Source organism: Homalodisca vitripennis, chromosome 4 (genome assembly GCF_021130785.1).
Source record: "Homalodisca vitripennis isolate AUS2020 chromosome 4, UT_GWSS_2.1, whole genome shotgun sequence".
Lineage (NCBI taxonomy): Eukaryota > Metazoa > Arthropoda > Insecta > Hemiptera > Cicadellidae > Homalodisca > Homalodisca vitripennis.
The window spans coordinates 123,166,725-123,190,767 of NC_060210.1; the positions used below are offsets into that span (position 1 = coordinate 123,166,725).

The window sequence follows — 24,043 nt, forward strand, 5'->3', positions numbered from 1 at the left end:
ATTTGGTAGTAAATTTGTGTAATTTATTGGTAGTAAAGTATGAAAAAAGTCTTTTCCATTAAAACCTACTCACTTCCATCAAGAATACAAAGCAGAAAATTAAAAAGTAAATTTAGGTTCATCTTGAGGAAAATATTTTTTGTAATTAAAATTTCTTGGCCTATTAATTTGATTTTTACAAGTTTGTCAGGATAATTTAACCTTTTGAATGTGTTAGTTAATTTGTTACTATAATTTGTGAAATCAGGATCTTTGCTAAATATATTCTTTGCTCGAACGGCTAAACTTTTTGGAATACTTATTTTACATATGTAGGATGGCAACTAGTATCATTTAAAGTCTTTCAAAGTGTAGGTACCTTTAACGTGAAGTTTTGTTTTAAGTACGTTTATTCGACATTGAGTAATAAAAACAAGTTACATTTTATATCATCTTTGTCTTTCTATCTCAAACGTGTGAATTTTACTCGTAGGCTAAATCCAAATTTCCAAATGACTTAATCGGTATTGGCATTGCTTGCCAATGCGAACTTCAATAGAGTTTAGTAATTTAATGTTAATTAATTCAAAATTTGGAAAATGTCTTATAGTCAATGTCCTAGTGAAATGGAAGTCTTAATTTTGGATTCTGCGACCTCTGTCTGTGAAATATCTGTGTTGCCAATCTCTTGTAGTATAAAGGAAATAGGTTGGAATTGTATCTATAATCTGCAGTTTTTCTATAAATTCATCTCGGAAATGTCCCCAGATTGAGGGTTTATATGTTGATGATAACTGTAAATAATTAAATAACAAGTTAAATTCTATAATCCCACAGTGAACAATAATAGAGTATTATGTAGTTTTATGGGTTTGTTATACTTTGTTTGATGTAAGTCTTTCACTTATCTTTTTTACGGGACGAGTTACTGCACTACCAATCTAGGATACGATAGTCTGGATTATTCGCTTACAATCAAGGATAATAATACCTTTGTTTGCTCGCTTCGAAATTTTATAAACTACACACATTTTATAAAGTGAAATGCACACAAACCATTCTTTGATGTTAGGGTAAAAGGGTTTAAGAAAATGGTTTGACATTTTGAAGTTTACATATCTTTTTTAGGATGGGGTAATCCGCTCTTTTTACAGTACACATGGTTTAAGTAAGAAAAGTATCTTTTCAGAGTTATTAGAGAAAGAAGCATTATTTATTTCAAAGACTTATTTCAGCAAGGCTTAATTTTAAGCCCTCTGTTTCTAGTTAAACGTATGGTCAAAATACATCAAATGACTTAATTCCTATGAATCATACAATAATAATTATTTGTATACTGGTATCATGTTAAATAATTAAAGTAATATAAAGAAATATAGACATGTTATAACCATTTTAACAAGAAACTGGAAAGTATCATATCAAAAAGAAGTAGTAACTTCTGAAAACAATATACATTTGATTTGCAGCAGTGTCTACCAACTACAGATCTCAAAACATCTGTTACTTTTTATACAAGACTTTATTGGACTTACAATCTTACTGTACATGACTACAGTGACACTACTTAAGCTACTTGTTAAATGTGCGCGAAGTGTAAATGTTATAACCTCATGTCTTCACAATCATATATCCTGGGCGTATTAAGGAAAGGGGTGGACTCTGGGTACTTTAAATACCTCCAACATTTTGAAAGACAAATATTAAATTGCACCCAGTAGTTTTTTTAATTTAGAAAACATTTATGAGGTCTTAAAGGTCCACAATTATTCAGTGGAAGATTCATGAGTTAATTTTTTTGAAGGTATTTTATAATTTCTAATCACCCAGTGTGTCAGCCCTCCGAAATAACTTTCTAGATATGCCATTATAAAGGTCTTCCAGAAAACGGTTATGCAATATTCTGCTACTTGTTCTGAACAGAACATGAATTCTCATGTGATTGTAATGTTTAACTTCTCATTAAACGAAAAAAGTACACTTGTTGAGATTCATAGTATTTTATTTGTCATGGAGTGTGACTCTGACTATTCTGTAATTTAAAAAGAAGTGAAGTTGCTGTGACAGTGCCACATAACTTAGTAAGATGTAGAAGCAAGAGATTTACAGTTGTAGAAATGGAGCAATAGGACTTTCTAACTGTAAAAATATACTAAAGAGGCCTCTGATAGATAAAATGTAGATGTCTCTGGCCAAAAGTTTCTTTGGAGATCATTGCTGCTGATAAAATACAAGAAATTTTCCCAGTTTTTAAAAGAAGGTGAAGGATTCGAAACTCTCTACCTGAAAAGATGGAATGAAAAAGGACCATTCAACCAGTATCTGTAAATTAAACTTATGCACATCGTACTTTGGCTCCCCTCAAAAGAAAGTAAATGTGACTTGCTTTTACTATTGGAATTAATACCTCTAGTGTTCAGACCATTCTATGACCTTTCTGTATCTGTAGTGTTGGTGTAGACCCAGACTTACTCAATTTTAAACCAGATACGTGATGATAATGATTGAACTTAATCTTTAACTATTTTTGAGTGACAGTAATTGCTCTGTTTTCAATGTTAATTTTATTTTTATCGTCCATTTAAATGTTAATAGTTTGTTGATGATTTAAACGTAGTTTGTTGTAACCTTTTAAATACACACATAATTTTAAAATACTTTCTTATTTTATTCTCTTAACAGTTATTTAGTAAATAATACTAATTATTACTTAACGATTTATTTTAGGACTTATGTATATTAATAATGATCTTGTAGCCGTAAGTCTTGGCAAGTAAAGACTTACGTCAAAGGTTTTTGAAGATGTATTGGTGTTAAATACATACAAAATAAGGAAAAACTTTATTTAAAGACTTTGATTGGATGTAAATAGGATATAAAGAAATACGTACCTACTAATATAATATTAATTTTTCTTTCATTGTAGATTTTTTTGTACAATAAGAAAATAATTATAATCAATAATTATTGAGGGTTACCATAGCAAACCTGAGTACTGTATACATATACTGTAGTACATTCAGGTGTCATGGGATACCCTAAAGCCTATCGATCAATACCCGACAATGGGAAAAAAAGATTGATGTAGCCGTACAATATTTATAAACATAAACATTACTTACTTGATAGACTTAATTTGACTTCCTCACTCTTCAGTCGCCTTCTAAGTTGTGAGTTTAGATTCCTTTCTTTTTGGACTACATTTACATGGCCTACAATCAAAATTGTGATAGGATTTACTTTCCCTCCCTTATTCTTACATTGTGAGAAATCAAAGTTAGGTTGGATCAATAGGTTAATCAAGGTAAGATAGGTTAGGCTTACCAAAGTAGATTAGTTATACTCAATTCACTAAATGTATATTTTGTTCAATGTTCATTTTAAGATGTTTTGCTGGCTGTTCTCTCTAAAACTTTCTATGATCAAAGTGGACATAGTAGTTTCATGATATTAATGTATGTTGAAATCGGCCTCAATAATATTTAGCCTCATCAATATGTACAGATTTTAATTTCCTGGATATAGGCCTAGCCTGGTGTTTCTGAACAGATTTAAGTACTGCCGGACATGTTTACCCTGTTAAGTAATTGTAATTATTACACGGATCAAACTTAGTATAAACAAAGTTAAGTATTATTTTCTATAATTTAAATGTATATATGACAAAAATTTAGCTTCACTATGAAACAATTCTATAACATAATTTAGTTTGTCATTATTGTTCCAAAGTAATTAAAAAGTATAATCGTTTGGTAATTGTCACATTAACGGCCGGAATGGCAAAATATGAGTTTCGCAGTATTAACATATTGGAATTGTCCTACAGAACAAAATAATGAAAGGTTTGATGGGGTGGAAATGAGAAATAACGAAGTTCTAGAACATAAAAAATGGAACAACTGTTGAAGCGCGGAGCATTATTTCCATGTTCTACTTCCACATTGGGCATCACGTAACCTTTTGTGACCATGATTCAACCTCATGATGACGTCATCGGATGCGGCGCCATCTTTGCAAACTTAAATGAAAAATAATACTGAAATGAGCAGAATTTTGATCCAAATGAACAATGTTTTTCTTAAATTTCAAGCTACAAATTAATTAGTTGTTATCGAGTTGAGACGAGTGCCTCCGGCCATCAGCGCGGACTTGTGCTGATGTCAACAAAAGAAAAACAATGTCAACAAAAGAAAAACATCCCTCGAGATAGTACCTATCAGTAAAATATCAAATTCTAGAGGGGCTGATCAGAAATATAAATTGAATTGTAATGGAAAGGCAATTATGTACCGTGTAAAAAACTTAATAAATCATGAATACTGTACGTTTATAAATTTACATTAGGCCTAATAGAGAACACTTACCATTAGTGTGTTCCACAGAATGTACAGAAACTAAATAATCTCGTTTTGGTCGAAACGTAACCTCTTAACATGCCCGACAAAACACTCTGACACACCAATTCACTAGGATTGGTCGAACTAGTGGATGGTTGATCCATGATTGTCATGCACTCACTCGATCCAAACTACAGTACACGATATCTAGTGAAGCACTGACTTCTGCCCCGGAGCATTCAGATAACAGATACGCTAACAGTCCCAGCCGCAGATAATATCTACAGATATCCAGACACAGCACACAAACAGAACATTAAAACATTAAGAACTTAACTATTTATGTATATACCCTCTAAAATCATGTTATTTGTCATTTGCCTCCCCTAAAACCATATATATTTGTTGTTCAGGAGGATGAGCAGAATATGTTGATAACGTCAAATTCGTGATTTGCCACCTCGACCTTTAATCTTACAATTTCCATTCATTTTTATGGTATTCGAGTAATGGTCGCTAAAGACAGGAAATATTGTTGTTTGTCAATACCTATCACAAAATAATGTGTTAAGTTTTTACTTTTTTTTAAGTTATGTTCCTGGGGTAGGATACGATAAGCGGACCCGGTTTTTTATATTGAAATTGGCAAACGATATTACTTAATCATAACCATCGATATAATCAATCGATACTGATTAATTATTTTGAACTATTAACTTAAAATAGTCTATATCATCAGCCGTAAACACTTTAAAATAATACATGTAGGGTAATATTTCAATTTTACATAAGTAATTTTGTTTATTAAAAATGGCAGTCAATTTTAGAAAACTACATGACATTGATTTGAAAGATAATAAAACATAAATAAAATATATTGTTTTTGTGGCTTCAATATGTTGGACTCTTACCGAAAAACCAATTATGAGAAATTTGTGGGAAAGAAACAACTGTAACTGTGAGAGGAGCAAATATGGTCGTCTTCAGTTTTCCTAATTTTTGTTGTAATAATTTATTTGATCAAATATTAAATTGATATTTTAATTTAAAATATATGATTGTTATTGAGGACTATAGATACTTTTATATTGATTGATAGTCTAGGATTTGAGATGCGAATATTAGGTATCAATGACTACATTCTTCTATATAAAAAACCGGGTCCGCTTATTGTACCCTACCCCGTTCCTGTAACCTGTTAATGTGTTGCATATTAGAATACAAAAATTTAACTAATTCACTATAATGTAACATAGACTGATAAAACTAATAAATTTATTATTAAGAAGTTTCAGTATCTAGTTTGGTTGAAATGAAATATAAAATTTTTTAAACTAATTATAGGGGACTTGTAGCCCTGAAAGGAAACATTTTTGATCTCGGGGAGACTTTAATAAGCGGCCTACAATCGTTATTTGATTGTTATTATCGAGCGATTTGTTATATTATCCAACTTCAATATTATTTAATAAACATACGCTACAAGATTTATAATAAATTAACAACAGCAATAATACATTACAAGTGTTAATAAAATAAATTAAAAAATGTCATAAAACATAACAACCAACTTTGCCGAAGACCTAACCATCAGAAAAACTACAATATTTGCAGCTTGCCTGGATAGCAGTTGTTCATACTGGTGTCTTTTAACACTGTTAAAATAAATCAAATTGAAATATGTGTTTTTTATCATCAGGTATTAATGATTGGTTTAAATATTTTCAGGTTCGCTTTTGCTCCAATGACTCAAGAAATAAATTCAACCATGTTAAGTAATGAAATAGCAAAACCACTTCATTATCAACAACTGGAGAAGAGTTTAAATATCAAACCTTTCTTATCGTATGTTGATAATTTATTCAAACAGCCAATTAGGTAAGGTTTTTACCATATACCACATATCTTGTTTTTATATTCAAATTTGTAGTAAAATATTATTTTCCTGTGCAATCTGTAGAATGATATAATTGTTGCTGTTTTTCGTAGTCTTTTACATCTCATTGCAAAAGATTTAAGTGCAATATATCAGTCACTTTGATGCTGTTAAGTTTGGTCAATTAAATATGTATTCAATTAATAGCACGCACTTCATCACTCTAACAGTTTTTATATATTACTTCAGTCCTATAAATGATAAATAAATTATGAATTAGATTTAGATTAGGATTTTATTTGTTTAATGCTAAGAACTTAGGAAAACAATTTTTTTCTCAACTCATTAAAACTGTTAAAAAGCATGTTTTATACAAAATAGAAGTAAAAATACTAATAATCTTTACTTTCTCTACACAGAGAAGATGAATTTTCCAGCGATTCAGATACAAGGACTGATGACAACCAGGACTTTTTTTGTAGCCAGTGGAATCGAATGCAAACTACAAAATCAGGTAGGGGTATATCTAGAGGTCTTTCATTTTATCATAATATAAACAGTTAAGAGTTATAATAAAGTATTTTAAATACATAAAGTAGACTACTTTTTATTTTTATGAGTTTTTTAAATACAGATGAGTTATTAAATGCTGTTTTTATGAATACATAATAATTATAAAAGAATATTAGAGTTGTCTGTCACAGAGGGTTGGATAAGCTCCCTGTTATAGTTCAATAGTCATTGAATATTCACAAAAGCAATGGACCTAACAGATAAATGATGTGTATGTATTTGCTAAAGCATGTAGAATTTCAATATTGAATTAGAAGAAATATTGATGGGAAACTGCTTACAAAAAGACACTGGGCGATTTTATTTCATGCAGGGTGGGGTAAATACCCCTCCACTGCTGTGATGCCGCCCTCTCCCAGTATCCCCACCACTGCTCGGCACTCGCCCGCCTGCTCTATCCTCTGACCTGGCCACTGCCACTTAGCGGCTAACCTCACACCAAAACGCAAGCTCCCTGGATATGTCTATGGCTACATTAGTCTGTTCACTTAATATTTTACACTTGTATAGGCGTACACACAAAAATACAATACACTTATGGAACAGGTAAATACCTACAGTGTAAACAAAATGGTGTGGTCGAGATACAACCTACACAGCTCATAAAACAGAGATGAGGAGATGGTTGTCCCATCTCCCACCATTGGAGGGGGACCCCTCCTGCGCGTGGCTGCTCAGATATTTGCTTCTGCTCAGGTTTTTTTACGAGCAGTTTATCTATAGCACTCATAAGAAAAAATTACCTTGCAAAAACTAGTGGTTGCAGAGTAATTTTAGTGCAAAACCAGAAATATCAAGTTCCTTGGACATGTAACAGCATAAAAAAAATAGTCAGAAAACATTGAATTTATAATCCTGTAATAAAATATGAAACAATCTGTAGTGATACATTAAATGTAAATATTGTTCTGAGTTTACAAAACAGTAGCAAAATGATAAAACATGAAATAGTTTTTTGATAGCCAATGTAAACTATTGCTTTACAAAAAAATACAACAAATCTTTTAGCATAAGAATCCCAAATTCAATACTATTAGATAATTTTTAAGTATTAGCAATAGGAAAATGTTTGGTTTTGAAATTTAAAAAGTTCTGGTGATATTGTTTTATAAATTTCTGTACAGATTCAATATTTTTCCATTAGTGTAGAATCAAGCTTTATATACATATATAGGTAGTTTTTGTTATCCTTTACGCAATTATGCGACTGGGTGCTAACTATTGGACTACTTTATAAGTTGCCAATATCATGTGATGAGGTTTGCTGGAAATATCAATACGGAATTGGGATGCTTAGTTCATTGGGAACATGTTTAACCCTATAATAAGTCATGTAAGCGAAGATGACACAATGACTCAAAATAAGTCGTTGGCCAGTAGGAGGATAAAAACTTTGGAAGAAAGAGAAGACTGCCCTTCTGGTAGCAATGTGTGTAAGGTACATCAATCAAATTTAAATTTAAATTATCTCTTTAATGCCTTTATTCAATATATCTATTTTCTTAAATTTAATTGTTTTAAATTAAAATCTTTTAAATGTTCATTAAACACATGTCTATTAATTTTCCTGCTACCATTATAACAACATGTCTCCTTGGCTGGTAGATCAACAACAGCACTGTCTAGTCTAACGGAATCCGTGATTGATCACCAAGAAGAAAATTACACTATTTTGACTCTAGAAGTAAAAGAAATTGAACAGGTCTACTCTTAAAGACTCCTTAACGGGATAAGGTCAATGTAAAGAAGTAACTAAAATCAACAGTGGAAAGAAGCAATAAGTAAAATCATTACTAAAAGAGATTACACATGTAATATCACAAGGTTCAGAATAGGGACCTGTTCTGTTTATTTGATTTAATGACGACTTTCAAAATATATTTAAGGACTATAGCAATACACTGATGTATGCCCATGACATGCAGTGCTGTTACTTGAAAAAGAAATTGGGAAAAATTTAAGTAATTGCCCATATAATGCTGAATATGGCAATTGAAAACTGACATAACAGCAGTCCAGTTGGCAACAAAAAAAAACTAAAGTATAGTAAATAGTTTTGGTAATACTAAAGGAAAATACAGTAGGAAGGCTACCAGACTTACTGGAGTTGACTCCACAAAGTTTCTTGGCATATTGATCTATGATGCAGCCTTACTTGGTCCTTAAATAACAAGCGATAAGGCTATATAGATTCGAAGGCTGAATGTTATAACTGACAAATTGACAGCCAAGAGTAAACATAAAGCCGTGTATGAATCTTACCTATGAATATGTCATAATAATCTGAAGATTAACCTATGATATGTAATAACAATATGAGGATTAGCCTATGATATGTAAAAACAATCTGAGGATTAATCTATGATATGTAATAACAATTTGAGGATTAACCTTGCGGCGAGTGCCGCTATAGATTTGAATTTGGCGCGCGTAATCCTCCTGTAGCCGCGAACGCGATAGCCAGCTGTGCCGACCTCTAGCTCTTAGCTTAAACAATAGGAGCCTCCTACCATCCAGAATTCTTCTGGACAGGTTCTGGTAGGACGCTTCCTGCTAGGTTAGCAAGCTGAGACCGGAGGTTGTGCGGCAGTCGTTGTGCAGCGATCGGGTAGAGTGGACTGGTAAAGTGAGTGTAAGTGGCCTGGGACTTGATATAATTGTTAGGGAACCTTTCGGAACCATATCCAAATTATTAGTTATCCTTAGTCATCAAAGCTGGTTAGGTTTTGGATAGGAGGAATCTAGTGGCGGATCCACGGTTATTATTCCTCTGGAAGGTGCCCTCTTCTGGTCGCGACGACACGATGTCGCAACCTATTATATTATGTAATAACAATATGAGGATTAGCTTATGATTTTAATAACAATCTGAGGATTGACGTATTATATGTAACAACCCATGATAGGATCGAGAAAAATTTGGATAATTGGAGGGGGCAAATAAGTTTATATATTTGACAAAAAAACACTCATACAGTAATGTCTAAATGGATACATACTATGTAAAGGATTAAAGGGTTTTTATATCAAAACAATACACAATTTCAAGAATTCATGTTATAATTTCGATAGAAATAATAAAAGTCATTAGTGTATATATTAATTTGGCTCCTTCATCTATATATATATATAAATGAATGTTTGTGTGTTTGTCCTTTATAGACTCAGAAACTATTTGACCGATCATTAGGAAAATTTGTATGTATATATATTTTTCCACAGAGAAGGTGTATATGCTATGCCCATTGATGTAACTCGCCACCAGACGGCGCTGCAAAATATACAAGTTATCAAAGCACCTGCACATTATAAACTACGATTACGAGATAGTTGTGTATAATAACCACACACTATGTGAAGGCACTAAGTTTTTATGGATATTTGTCTTCAAATAAATTTCTGATTGGCCTTATAGCTTGAATGTTAGACCACTTTATAATTAAGTACATGTACGTACAATTACATTCTTGATAGTGTCAACAAGGTAAACTCTACATCGGCGTTGACAATATAATTCACTTGAACCAGAAGTGCTAATACACGAGCAAAGCTTACGAAAAGCGTGCGAAGCCGCGGGGAACAGCTAGTATCTTTATAAATTGTTTTTGTTGTGAGTTATTCACTTGCCAAACAGTCTTCAGATATCAAAAATTAAAAATGTATGACTTTTAGTATGGTTTGATATGAACAAGCAATTAACATATTATTAAAATAAAGCTTCACTCGCTTCTCTCTGTATTGCCACAGGACATAGTAATCTATTACAGATATCAGGACAGCCAGCGGAGCCATAATCTATTGTTGTCTAATCACAGATTGTATTTTTCAGATAGGAGATCTGACAAAATGAGGTTGTACAATTTTGCTCATATCCAGTGTGACAGACTTTGGCTGCAAGACATTCTAGTGAGCGATTCCTCAGATTCTTCGGATGATGAGCCAATCACAGAGACTCAGCTGCAGGACATGTTGAAGTTACACCTGTACAAGAAGAAGATTAAAAAGAAGTTCTACACAAATCCAGAAGTAAGTTATGCATTCTTAATTCTTATACAGGGAACAAAATATTCCATATGGGTTTGTAGTGAAATGTCATCAACAAACTCCCAGTAATTGATTTCTCTCCTCAAATCTGTAGACTATATGTATTTGTTTTGTGGGGAGTGGATAGTATGTCTGCCTGAGTGAAGTGCAGAAAAATCAGCACACTAACCAAGTAAGTTGTCACAATAGACTGCATTATAATGTTCGTTTCATTAAGGTAAATACTGACATATTTGCATAGAAAACTTAACGATGAAAATATTAGGTGTTGCATTATTTAGGAAATTTAACGAGTCCATGAGTGTATTTACAGGCAATTTGTTTGTTAACTAATTGAACTGGTTTAACCCATTTTAGATTGCTGACGAAATATCTTGTCATGCAATACCTGAGCCTATGTGACAAGCTGAAGTCACTGCTTTTAACAAGTGCATGACAACCGTGGGGTACATGCAATTTTTCACAACCGCTGCCTTGTATCCGATTGGTACACACCAGACTTTAGTAAAGTGTGTCCGATGGGATACGTTGCTATGCATTTCGTTATTGCATTTTTATTGTTTGCCTATCTTGGTGGTTTGTTTAATTTGATCCCACGCTTAAATAAATACTTTAGACTATCATATACCGCCGGGTGCACGATTACACAATTAGGTAAATAAATTTTTTTAGGTACCTCTTGCGTGCATGGTAAAAATTTGAAAAAATCAATGAAATAATTGCGAAACCTACATACCTTTTTTTATTTGATGCAATAAAACCATTTTTTACCATTATTATTGAAAAATTCGATGACAAAATAAAAAAGTTTGGAAAAACGCTAATGTGAACGTGTTAAATTTACCTCCTAATAGTCTCAATAATGACTTGTATACTGCATGGAAGTCATTACTATTCCACTAAATGTTTTTAACAGCGATTTTAGTTTTCTCAAATATGTTTCTAAATGTTGTACAGTCCACAATTTTATGTCGAAGCCTTAGAATTAGGTAATTGTGCTCTCCACTATGTAGTGTTAATGATCTATTGTTTTCTTCAGCTGTTTCTACAACAGCAACTACTGTGCAATGTTTGTATTATTATGTAATGTTAACAACAATAATAATATAAACACAGGGCGGCTCTATGCTGCAGGGTATTACTGTTCTGCCACCGGTGCGTAAAATAATTCGTGCGCGCTGGGACACACATGTGCACACAAGTTGATCCGCAATGGGTTAATGTGTTCTTACTAATAGTATTTTACTATACATTTGTAATTAATTTATGTTATGTTAAATATTTCATGTCAAATGTCAAAATATAAGATCAGTTCTAACTTTGTTATTGTTTTCTTTAGTATATTTAGATGAAATGAAATAATAAATCCTTATTTATTTGAGACGGAGTTGGGCTATTTAGCCTTCTCTACCATTTCACCTCAAGATAGCAGGATTTTTACAAACATTGTCTTCATCATATATTTATAATGTTAATACATCATATAATAAATGTTAATACATGATGTTTGGAAAAATGGATTCTGCTCTCTTTCTCAGATGTTTAAGATTTCCCGTATGAGGACGATTACAGTTCTCAAAACAATATGAGAGTTGTGTTATTTAAAAAATTGAATTAATACTCAATGTGTTTGATAGAAAGTGGAATCAAATTAACATTTGAATTACCATACAAAATAAATACTATCTAATTTTGTTAAAAACAGTTGTAACTTCTCTAGATTGGTGAATATCATAGTTGTGAATTTGTTTTAAGACTAAATGACCGCAATATTGAAACAAAACCAAGCTAACCAATGAAGTTAGCCGAGATATGGATGAGATTAATAGTTATCATGTCCACCAGCAACGTTTTATTTAATATATATGTATATACGTGTATTAAACTTTGAAACAGGGGCTGGTTTTCGTACTGGGGGCTATGTTCGGTGAAGTAATTTAGAGATTTTCATTAATTTCTACCATGAGAATAGTTACATTAGTTTGATTTTGTATTCAAAATCTACCTAAAACAGCATGCCACTATTATTATCTTAAAAATTTGTTTATTTTTGTATTACAGAATAGGCAGTACCAATATTACGGGACAGGTCTTCTCTCCAATTATGATAAGTTTTCAGAACACCAGACTGTTGTTGTTGGGAATAAACGAAAGAAAAAAGGATTTGTTTTGAAAAAGGAAAAAATTAAAAAAGAAGAGAGAGATAGCTTTCTTTTTGGAGAAGATCAGGTCTGTATATACAGATAGTTAATTACTAAGGTATATGATTTAGTTGTATGTTTTTGTTGTTGTTTGAATGTAATATAATTCTCAATAGAAAATCGATTATCCTTATAAATTTGCATTGTGTTTGAATAACCAGTTATAGTCAATGCTCCTATATCGGCCAAACTTCAAATTATATTTCATGGAATTTTCCAATTTTAGTATTTCAAGTTGGTGTTCAGTTAAAAAAAAAAAACATTATTAAACTTCACAGCCTCCAAAGCCTTGTGTGACTAAGCATGTAATATTACGTTTCCTATGCTGAGATGCATGCTTTGTTAATACAGTAGAGATTCAATTATCAAGATCACATTGAAAGAGAAAATTTGGTTGTTTAAACACGTAAATATCTCACGAACAGTAAGTAGGTAATGTACTATTAAGTAATTAAAGCTGTTAGCTACTACAGCCAGCTGATCATTAATCAGTAGTCAAACAACATTAATAGCTCGATTAGTGTATTTTAAATGAGGGGTGGCACTCAGAAAAACCTTTATTTTATTATTACTGTTATTTGTGCTAGCGAAATAATCTTGGTATCAACATTTTGTATGAAAGTAACCCATATTTCACTAGCCTTGTGCATTTTTCATAAAATCTCTCTATTATTTTTTTTTGTTATTAAAGTTCAAAATGTTGTATGGCCACCATTTTCAAATGTGATATTTTTCTTTTTAAACTTTTTTAAAACGGTACTTAGACAAAACAATTAGAAAAGTCTGAACTTTATAGATTTATTTAATTTAAAGAAAAATGTTTCCTAAAATATATTAATAGATAGGCAGATAATAATTTTGAAACTTACAATGACATAGGCTATATAATTATTATACACAAAATAAAACATACTTTTGCCTAACATAATTTAACATTTTTAAGTAGAAAGCTTCCTATGCTGGAATAAATGTTTTTAAATTGATTCAAAAAGAAATTCAAGTTGTTCACGATAAAAAAAACTCTTTATTGTATGAAGGAATTTTACAAACATCAAAATGGCATTTAAACTGTATGAAATGACAATTTTAGTAAAGTATTAATTAAGCTCATTAATATTCTTTTATTTTTTATTAAATTAAATTGTTAATAGTCAAGGAATTACATCTCAAAGAAATTGTGTAATAATCATGTAATGTGACACTATTTATTATTGTATTGGATGTTCAATATGAATAAAGATGTTTAGATTTTTACTTTACTTGACTGGTAAATAGAAATATGACTTTTTACATTGATACCTAAGATGACATTTTTTACTTATTTTGACCTGAGAAATCAAATTTTGAAGTTTGATAGAGTAATTCATGGACTCCCTGTATAATAGTTAGTTTTAGTCATGTGCATAATTAATTATATAGTGTTTGATTCAGACTTGTTACATTACCTGTTTGTCATTGTTCATGCTTGCAGCATTAAAAATCTATTCCAAAAAAGTACTTAAAATAAAATGATGTAATGACAGTATTTTAGTCTATTCCATTATAAATGAATTAGTTTACATTTTAAATTTTTAAACTGCAAAACTATAAAATCTATGCATAATGTTTTTATAATTATTTGTAAATTATTCTAAACAATACAGATATTTAAAAAAATGTAATTAGTTTTTTTATTGCTCCATAGATAAAATAAATAGTTACAATTATTACCGTTCAGTATTCAAATTAAATCTAATGAACAAATACAGTAATATAAATATTCTTTGTGAAATACATGTTTCCTCTTTATGAAATTGCTTCTTAGGTCTTGGTTATTACCTTTCATTCCTTGTAGTTCCTGTCTATAATTTTAACTTTGTTTTAATCAATTTTCTAGGACCAGGACTCAATCCGAGAAGAAATTATGGGCGAGTTGAAACTAGGCAGACTGTCTGGACATGGAAGTAAGATTTCAAAAAATAAGAAAAAAGCCCAACAAGCAAAGAATCCTGAAATAATGGCTCACAGAAGAAGGAAGATTTGGGCCATTATGGCTAAAAAGGAACTGGGCAAGGTAAAATTATGATATGCTTTTCTTTCCACAAAGCTGTAAAATTGAATTTTTAATTACTACTACAAGAATAAATGTAATTAAATTTTAATCATCTATATATTAAAAATAGAACTATTTACTATCTTAAAACTATTAAGTAAAATATGTCTAAGTACCACGGGGAAAACATATGAGTTGGAGTTATCTTCTCAAACTAAAACTATTTGTTGTGGAAATATTCTGTTTACAAATTTGCAAAGCTACATGAATTAATTATGAGTAGTATTTTGATAAGTAATGAAGTCGTTATTAAAAAAGTTGAATACAGTAGAAATTGAAAGAATAGTTTTCAGTGTTTTTGTATGCAATCAATAACTATATAATAGAAATCCTTTGTTAAATTATAATAAATCAGATTTTTAAGTTATTAAATAGAGAGTGACATATAATCGTTACATAATAAGTTTTTGTAGACTATAAATGATTTTGACATTGTATGTAGCACGTGTATGCATTTGATTCAGTTGGTCTGGAGCCTCAATAGTTCCAGAAGATTTTTATATTAATTTTTTTAATAAACCCTGTAAAGTAGGGAAGTTCCCCTATTTAAACTTTCCTGTACATTTATTCATTTGAGATATTAATGGTGTCACAGTTAACCAACCCACGTCGTAAACGGATATATTAGATTGGTAGACTTTGGCCAAAATGCCAAATACAGTTATATCTGTTATCATAGATTATATTTCTTGGAGAGTTTTTTAGTTTAAAAAAAGGCCTTGGAAATGCCTGGTGCACGCTCCATGCTCATCGCGGTTGCCAAGGAAGTATTTATAAACGACCTTCACTCTGCGGCTGGAATAAGCAAGCGCCCTTTATCTCACTCCGACCACCTGCGCATCAGTTCTGTGTCTCCTACAGAGCCATAACCAAACATATCCGTCGCATTTATTACTGTTTTCTTGGTTGTCATGAGTGTGTGTTTACTACATATTTCGTTATTATTTTTTATCGTGTGGTAAATAAATAAAAATTAAATAAACAGTTTTGTAAATAGTTTTTTCTTAAATCTGTATCAATAAAACACTAATTTTAAGTAAAATGCAACGTTTTATACTTTTTTGCTTTTACCTTTTATAGTTTAGTTACAATCAAAAAATTAGCTTTGAACTTAAAAAAATATAATTTTGTTACTCGTCTTGGCGTTATAGGAAAATAAATGGATTTATCAGAGGCGTGCAAAGGGTTAAGATGGACACCCTGTAAAAAGTACAGATCGTGAATAAAATAGAAATAAGAATTCCTTTTGATAATTTTAGTATAACACAAAATTTTGGTAACATTTTATAACAAATATTTTGCAAATGTCCACGTAAGAGGACTCTGGAATTTCTTACCGATATTTTGAGACCATATATACAGACTTGGATTAAAGGGGTTACCAAATTTAAGAAAATAATATATTAATATTTCAGATATTAAGAAGTTATTATACAAACAACTAGTACAAATTAATCTTCAAAACTATATTAATGCGTCTCTTTTGAATACTTTAAGATAAGAGCTACACACAGAATCTACCTTTCTTTAAACTGTACCGGTTGGGTTATATTAAAAAATAGAAAAAAGGAAATTCTTATGTTTAAATAAGAATCTATTCATGTGCAATATCTAATTCTCTGTTGCGTTTTAGGTTCAAAGGGCTAAAATCAACAACCACAAGGAAGTATTAACTGGTTGCAGAAGAGTTGCTCAATATTGTATGCGATATTGGAGACAAAAAGCAATGCAGGTAGATTAATCTGTATTGTTGTATTATGTAATTAATATTTTCTAAAGAAATTTGCTAGTTGCAGAAGATTTGCTCAATATTGTACGTTATATTTTAACAAAAGTAATGCATGTAGATTAATCTGTAGTGTTGTGCTATGTAAATAATGTATTCTAAAGAAATTTACTAGTTGCAAAAGAGTAGCTCAATATTGTGTGATATTGGAGACAAAAGTAATGCTTGTAGATTAATCTGTAGTGTTGTGCTATTTAAATAATGTATTAAAAAAATGTATTAATTGCGCAAGAGTTGTTCAATATTGTGTGCAATATTGAAGACAAAATTAATGCAAGTAGATTCATCTGTATTGTTGCACTATGTAAATATTGTATTTTAAAGAAATTTGCTAGTTGCAGAATAGTTGCTCAATATTGCATGTGATATTGGACACAAAAGTAATGCATGTAGATTAATCTGTAGTGTTGTGCTATTTAAATGATGTATTAAAAAAATGTATTAATTGCAGAAGAGTTGTTCAATATTGTGTGCGATAATGAAGACAAAATTAATGCAAGTAGATTAATTTGTATTTTTGCACTATGTAAATATTGTATTTTAAAGAGATTTGCTAGTTGCAGAATAGTTGCTCGATATTGCATGTGATATTGGACACAAAAGTAATGCATGGAGATTAATCTGTAGTGTTGTGCTATTTAAATAATGTATTAAAAAAAATGTATTAATTGCAGAAGAGTTGTTCAATATTGTGTGCGATATTGAAGACAAAATTAATGCAAGTAGATTCATCTGTATTGTTGCACTATGTAAATATTGTATTTTAAAGAAATTTGCTAGTTGCAGAATAGTTGCTCAATATTGCATGTGATATTGGACACAAAAGTAATGCATGTAGATTAGTCTGTAATGTTGTGTTGTGTAAGTAATGTATACTAAATAAATTTACTAGTTGTAGAAGAATTGCCCAAGATTGTATGTGATATAAGAGACAAAAGTAATACATGTAATTTAATCCGTAGTGTTGTGCTATGTAAATAATGTATTTTAAATAAATGTACTAGTGCAGAATAGTTGCTCATTATTGTATGCAATATTTTAGACAAAAGTAATACATGTAGATTAATCTGTAGTGTTGTACTATGTAAATAATGTATTCTAAATAATGTTTATAGCTGCTGAATAGTTGTTTAATACTGTATGTGATATTGAAGACAACATGTAGGTAGATTGATCTGTATTGCTGATACTTTGTAAATATGTATTGTAAATAAATGAACTAGTTGCAGACAAGTTGGTTGGTTTTGTTTAATATGTGTGTTTTATATATATATATATATATATATATATATATATATATATATATATATAATGTGGTGCAAAAGTAATGCAGATACATTCACTGTAGTAATATTAGGTAATTAACTATTTGTGAAAGGAAGAACAACAGGATTTTTGGTCTGGTAAGTTATTAATGTATTCTGCTACTGATCTTATTCAGTACATTTTTGAACATTTTTCCAATAAGAAACAGTTTGCAACAGTGATTCGTATTCTGAGCCAAGTATTTAACAGTGTGCCTCATTCCAAACTGGTACAAAATTTACAGTAGAAAACTGGGCTTTAGTAGAAGAGATCAGCTGTTTGGTTTCAATCTTATGTGATAAAACATGCGTGATATGTAGTAGATGAATATTATGAAAATCTACTCATCAAGCAATTAAATGTGATGCACCCCAGGAATCCATTCAGGACCCTCTGTTATTCTTGAGCTATCTGAAGAGTTTCGCTACTATTGCCAAGTCTGTTTCTATCCAGATAATAACAATTTTGTCACTATTAACACTCTCCATACCAGTATGGCTTCATAAAAGGTTGTTGTTAGTTTGCTTCACACTAATTCTTGTTTATAGCAACATATGTCCTGCAGCTAAGTGGTGAGATGATATTGATATTTATATCTTCATTATAAAAATTGGTTTATCAAGATCCCAAATAACCTCTCATTGAGAGGTTTTCTAGCTTTCTAATTATCCTGATCTCATATGCTTGAATAAATCAAATTAAAATTTTTATAAAAGACATTTTAGATTACAATAGACAATAGACAATAGACAATACACTTTATTGACATGTTCGTTGAGAACAGTACATGCGTCATTGGTACAGATTTCATGGTTGTATAAAAATTACATAGCTTAATCTAAATTACAAGTTTAAAAATTCACTTTCTGAGTAAAAGGGTCTCTCTTGTAGCCAGGCAGTTAATGCTTTTTTTAAACGTTGGGTGGTTCATTCTTTAGGGATTACTGTTTGTTGGTGTATAGTTTGGGACTTTTGTCGCTGCCTCAGGATTGTGAGGCCTCCAATGAAGTAAGATATATACTGAACTATGTCATGCAGCTGAATATTAAGATGATATGAACATAACTGGTGATATTAAATCTTTCTGATGAATTGCGGCCCATAGCTTTGTAAGACAGTCTTTGTTCTGTGGTTATGTAGGCTGAAATCGACCACATTTCCCTGAACCTCAACACAATTATGGTACTGTAGAAGTCTGATTAACCATGCTGAATGGAATCGGAATTACCTTGGATATGAAAAACCTCGGATAACACGGATATTACAGGAAAATATCTTAATTTATGGAAACAATCAATATTCATTTATAACAATTGTTTATAATAAAGTACTGTATTACTGTTCCCTACATAGAGTATAAATTATAGGTAAATGTTGTTCTTAAGAACCAATAAGTCTTTCAAAAAAGGTGTCTCAGTTTCAATTGAAATTCACAAATGGCACTGGGTTTGCAGGCTGTTTTCACCCCGTGATGTTAGGTTTCTTGAGTATGACACCATATTTTTCTTTCTATCAATTTATCCAGCATTCACTACCCATAAAGATTCCTCTCCATCTTTAAACCTTTCATAAAAACCAAAGCCTTTGTATGAGTCATTGGACCAGTAATCGGGCTTCCCATGCCTTGTACTTGGCAAAACAAAAGGGTGTCTCGTAAGGTCATATTTGCCTCTTTTCATGGTATTTATTGCCAAGCTACTACCACCAGCATGCTAACTTTAATATAGCCACTTCTCTTTCTTTTTACCAACAGTTGTTTGGCACACATCCAGTACAGCCGTGACCGTCTTTTTTCTCTCTCCTTTGTCCAATCCCTGGGTCGTTTAAAAAGTTTGTTTCAAGGGAAACAACAATCCTTATATGTTCACCACTTATGTTTAATAAATAACAATAACTACAGTATAAAGCAAATAACTAAACAATACACACAACACACTGTGAGACTATTTACTCGTACAGAACAACAAAGACAATATGAATCAATCTGTCAACTGTTGACAAAAGTGAAACGTAACAACCATTAGCAACCAACATGTGCATGTACAACCCTCTACTCTGTTATAATGCAGTACTTGTTAGTTGCAAATGTTGCTGTTAAATATAATGTGAATAAGGTGGGAAGGGTTGGATCAATGTAAATATTGAGTTTAGCTCCAGTTCACCTTCCTCTTAGTGCAGTGCCTGGGATCTGCGCTATGTCTGAAGATTAACATGACTCTGATTCCAGGAGGTGAGTCTGTGACCGAGTCTAGATTTCAGGTGCTGTACTAAGAGGAAAGTGATCTGGAGCTAAACTCAACATTTATGTTGTTGCTGTTAGTTGCCCAATCTAACAACGGCCAGTAAAACTGTGCAATCAGCATGTTTTTCACCTCTATGCTTTTAGAATTGGAAGTAACATAGAAAAAGTTAGATGGTTCGTTGCAATAAATCTTAATGGTTGATTATGTACGGTTTAGAGTCAGAAAAACATGAAGGAAACAATATGGCGGGCAAAGCGTTTGTCAAGAGAAATGCAGAGCCACTGGAGGCGTTATGACCGCGTGGAACGGGAGACACGGCGGCGTATGGAGAAAGAGGCAGAGGAGCAGCGGAAGATGGATGTTGAATTAATGGAGGTATAGTAGTTCTAGATAGGTTTGTAATTAAATATAAAGTATATTATAGGCAATATCTTCGTAGAATTGACCTGACATTAACTCAGTTAAAAACAAATAATGTAGTTTTGCGTTTAATGTAAGAGCTGACTTGACTTTAAAAAGCTCTGATAACTGTTAAATACGCTGTGTTGGAAAGCTGCGTTCCGAATAAGATAGCTTTCCTACATGTTCTTTTTACAGCCTAAGTGTGATCTGTAAAATATAATTAAGAGCCAGCTGTAGTAAAACGACCTTGAGTTTTCCCCATAAGAACAATGTTAAACCATATGGACTTTTACACTCTTAATTGTGATCATAGTGTTATGGGAGATGTCTCAATTTTGATACTATTAATAAGCATCCAAATGCTATTTCACTATTTTTTGTGAAGGATATATTTTTTTAACGTTTAAATGATGAAGTACAAACAAGTTTGAGAATTTTTTATATTTGTCCATAAAAAAATTGGAAAAAACAAAAACTTGTTTGGATGTGTATTAATTTATATCTTTAAAATAAGACAACTCCCTTATGTGAGTAAGTTATAAATAAGGTAGTAAAAGTGCATAAGGTTTAACTTTGTTTTCATAGGGCTATGATCCATAGCTGCCAGTACAACCAGATCTTAAATTAATAAGCAATTGGTCAAATAAGTTTTCTCAGATTTTGGAACAAATACATTATAAGCATTTCTCAATTTTAATCTATATTTCCCACCTCGTTCAAAAACCACCTTGACTAACTTTGTTAAATCTCATTCATTTTTACAACCTCATTTTTAGTCATTTACAATAACAGTAATGCATTTGTTGAAGTTTTAGTTAAAATATAAATATTATAAAATTATTGAGAAACCAACATTGTTTTAATAAAGGTATTGATATTATTGAACTACTCGTGTTATTGAATTATACAAGGCTTAAGATGAAAATTCTGTAAATTGAACTGATACATTTTTATTTTTTAATAACAATGCACTACATACATGAAAGTAATGGCCCAACATTTGTAGATCTACCTAGTTTTTTATTCAGTGGATTTGACTAGTTTATAATCTGTTTACTTAGCTTGTATGTGAAATGTTCATATATTTTATTCAGGCGAAAAGACAGCAGCGAAAACTAAACTTTCTCATTACACAAACAGAGCTGTATGCTCACTTCATGTCTCGCAAGCTGGGGAATGCCTCTGCAGAGGAACAGCTGAGGATACTCAGCCAGCTGGAAGAGGAGAAGAACCCTCGATTGGCTGCCATTGACGACTATGACAGGTAAAACACCACACTCAGAAGGATATTGTGGACAAAAGTGTTGGATTTATTACGCTTTGAATTGAATTGAAAATTTCTTTATTCATTGAATATACATTTTGTATAAATTGAATAGCGTCATAAAAATTACTTAACTAATATACTTATAAACTAAGAGGTTATAATGTGATAAAATACTCTAATCATATAGTAAATCTAATCACAAATGCCCCAATAATTGCAGTTTTAACTATAACACAGATTAGTTTTAAAAAATACATAAATAGTTAACAATGTTATAAATAATTAATATAATAAATGGAAAATATAAACATAAATTAAAATAATAAATATAACTTTAGCAATAAAAAGTCATGCTGACTCATCTGGGTCTATGTCTTATTGTTATTCCCCAGCTGAAAGAGTGTCTTCGTCGATGGTTCTTTTTCCTGCAAATCAAGGAGAAGTCCTTAAAATAATCAAATCGCTGAAGCCTGGTAGCTCTGCGGGATTTAATGGAATATCATCTAATCTCTTGAAGAATTGTGCTGATCTTCTTGTTGGGCCACTGACATATTTGATTAATTGCTCTTTTGAGGAGGGAATATTCCCTACAGCTCTTAAATTATCTATCGTAAAACCCCTCTATAAAAAGAATGGCAGTGATCATGACATAAATAATTTTCGTCCTATAGCTATTTTATCCACGTTTTCAAAGGTATTCGAGAAGCTCTTTCTTGCAAGGTTATCTTCTTTTCTGATTTCAAACAATATTCTTTATGCACATCAGTATGGCTTTAGAGAGGGTCTGTCTACAAAAAACGCAATGTTTAGTCTTATATCAGACGTAACAAAGGCTCTAGATAACAAGGAACATGTGCATGGGCTCTTTTTAGACCTATCTAAAGCCTTCGATGTGGTGGATCATACTTTGCTTTTGAGGAAACTGGAGTATCTTGGGCTGAGAGGCAATGTGTTTGAATGGATACATTCTTATGTGACTGGTCGAAAACAGATGGTTGAGATTCCCTATATGGATGCTGACGGACTGCTAAAAAAAAACTTTCTCAAGAACTAATTGTCAGAACCGGGGTGCCCCAGGGATCGGTCCTTGGTCCTGTATTTTTTCTCCTCTTTGTAAATGACATAGCCGGGTGTATTTCGGACTCTCACTTGTACTTATTTGCTGATGACACATCCCTCGTAGTCTCCAGTAAGAGTAAACCACAGCTGGAGAATCAAATTTTCATAGACGGGAGCTCATTATTTCAGTGGCTGGAGGAAAACTCTTTATGTATTAATACAGCAAAGACCAAGCTAGTTGATTTTGCAATCAGAAACCAGTTGGATAATGAATGTTCGAATATTATCATAGGGGATACCGAGTTTAGTCCGTCAGCCACTGTTAATTATCTTGGTGTTGTTTTTGACCGTAAACTGAACTTCTCAAACCATATTGAGAAAGTTACAGGTAAGCTAAGTAGCAGTATTTTTTTATTGTCTCGACTTGCCTGTTTCAAAAGTGCTGACATCCTCTTGTTGGCTTATCATGGTTGTTTTTATCTTATGCAGTACCAATTTGGGGCCATGAAAGCACCAAGACGCAGTATGTTTTCAGGTTGCAGAAGAGAGCTGTTCGGATAGTTTTTCACTTGGCCGGAAATCAGTCATGCAGATCGCTATTTCGAGAGAAAGGCATACTCACTTTTCCATCAATATACATCCTCAACAGCCTGACATTTCTAATCAAGAATTTTGGTTTATTTACTTCTCATATTACACATACTCATAGATACCAACTCCGTCACAACAATAACATAACCCTACCTCGCCATAGCACCACTTTTTTCAGAAATAAAACATATTCCTCCTGCATATCATTGTTTAATTCTCTACCACAGTATCTAAAGAATGTTAAGGAGCCCAACAAATTTAAAAGCCAATTGAAAGAATTTTTAATTC

General features: G+C 31.6%; 1 protein-coding gene across 1 annotated transcript in view; it reads left to right on the forward strand.

Moving 5' to 3' along the window:
* The first annotated feature begins 3,056 nt into the window (after nt 1–3,056).
* The window catches only part of LOC124360091 (chromatin-remodeling ATPase INO80), a 58,278-nt gene continuing 37,291 nt past the window's right edge, over nt 3,057–24,043 (forward strand). The window contains exons 1-9 of the mRNA XM_046813389.1: nt 3,057–3,283; nt 6,045–6,194; nt 6,612–6,706; nt 10,595–10,791; nt 12,871–13,038; nt 14,887–15,063; nt 16,736–16,834; nt 20,653–20,811; nt 21,933–22,102. Coding sequence (XP_046669345.1) covers nt 6,061–6,194; nt 6,612–6,706; nt 10,595–10,791; nt 12,871–13,038; nt 14,887–15,063; nt 16,736–16,834; nt 20,653–20,811; nt 21,933–22,102 — 1,199 coding nt within the window. The 5' untranslated portion in view covers nt 3,057–3,283; nt 6,045–6,060. The remainder of the gene's footprint in view (nt 3,284–6,044; nt 6,195–6,611; nt 6,707–10,594; nt 10,792–12,870; nt 13,039–14,886; nt 15,064–16,735; nt 16,835–20,652; nt 20,812–21,932; nt 22,103–24,043) is intronic.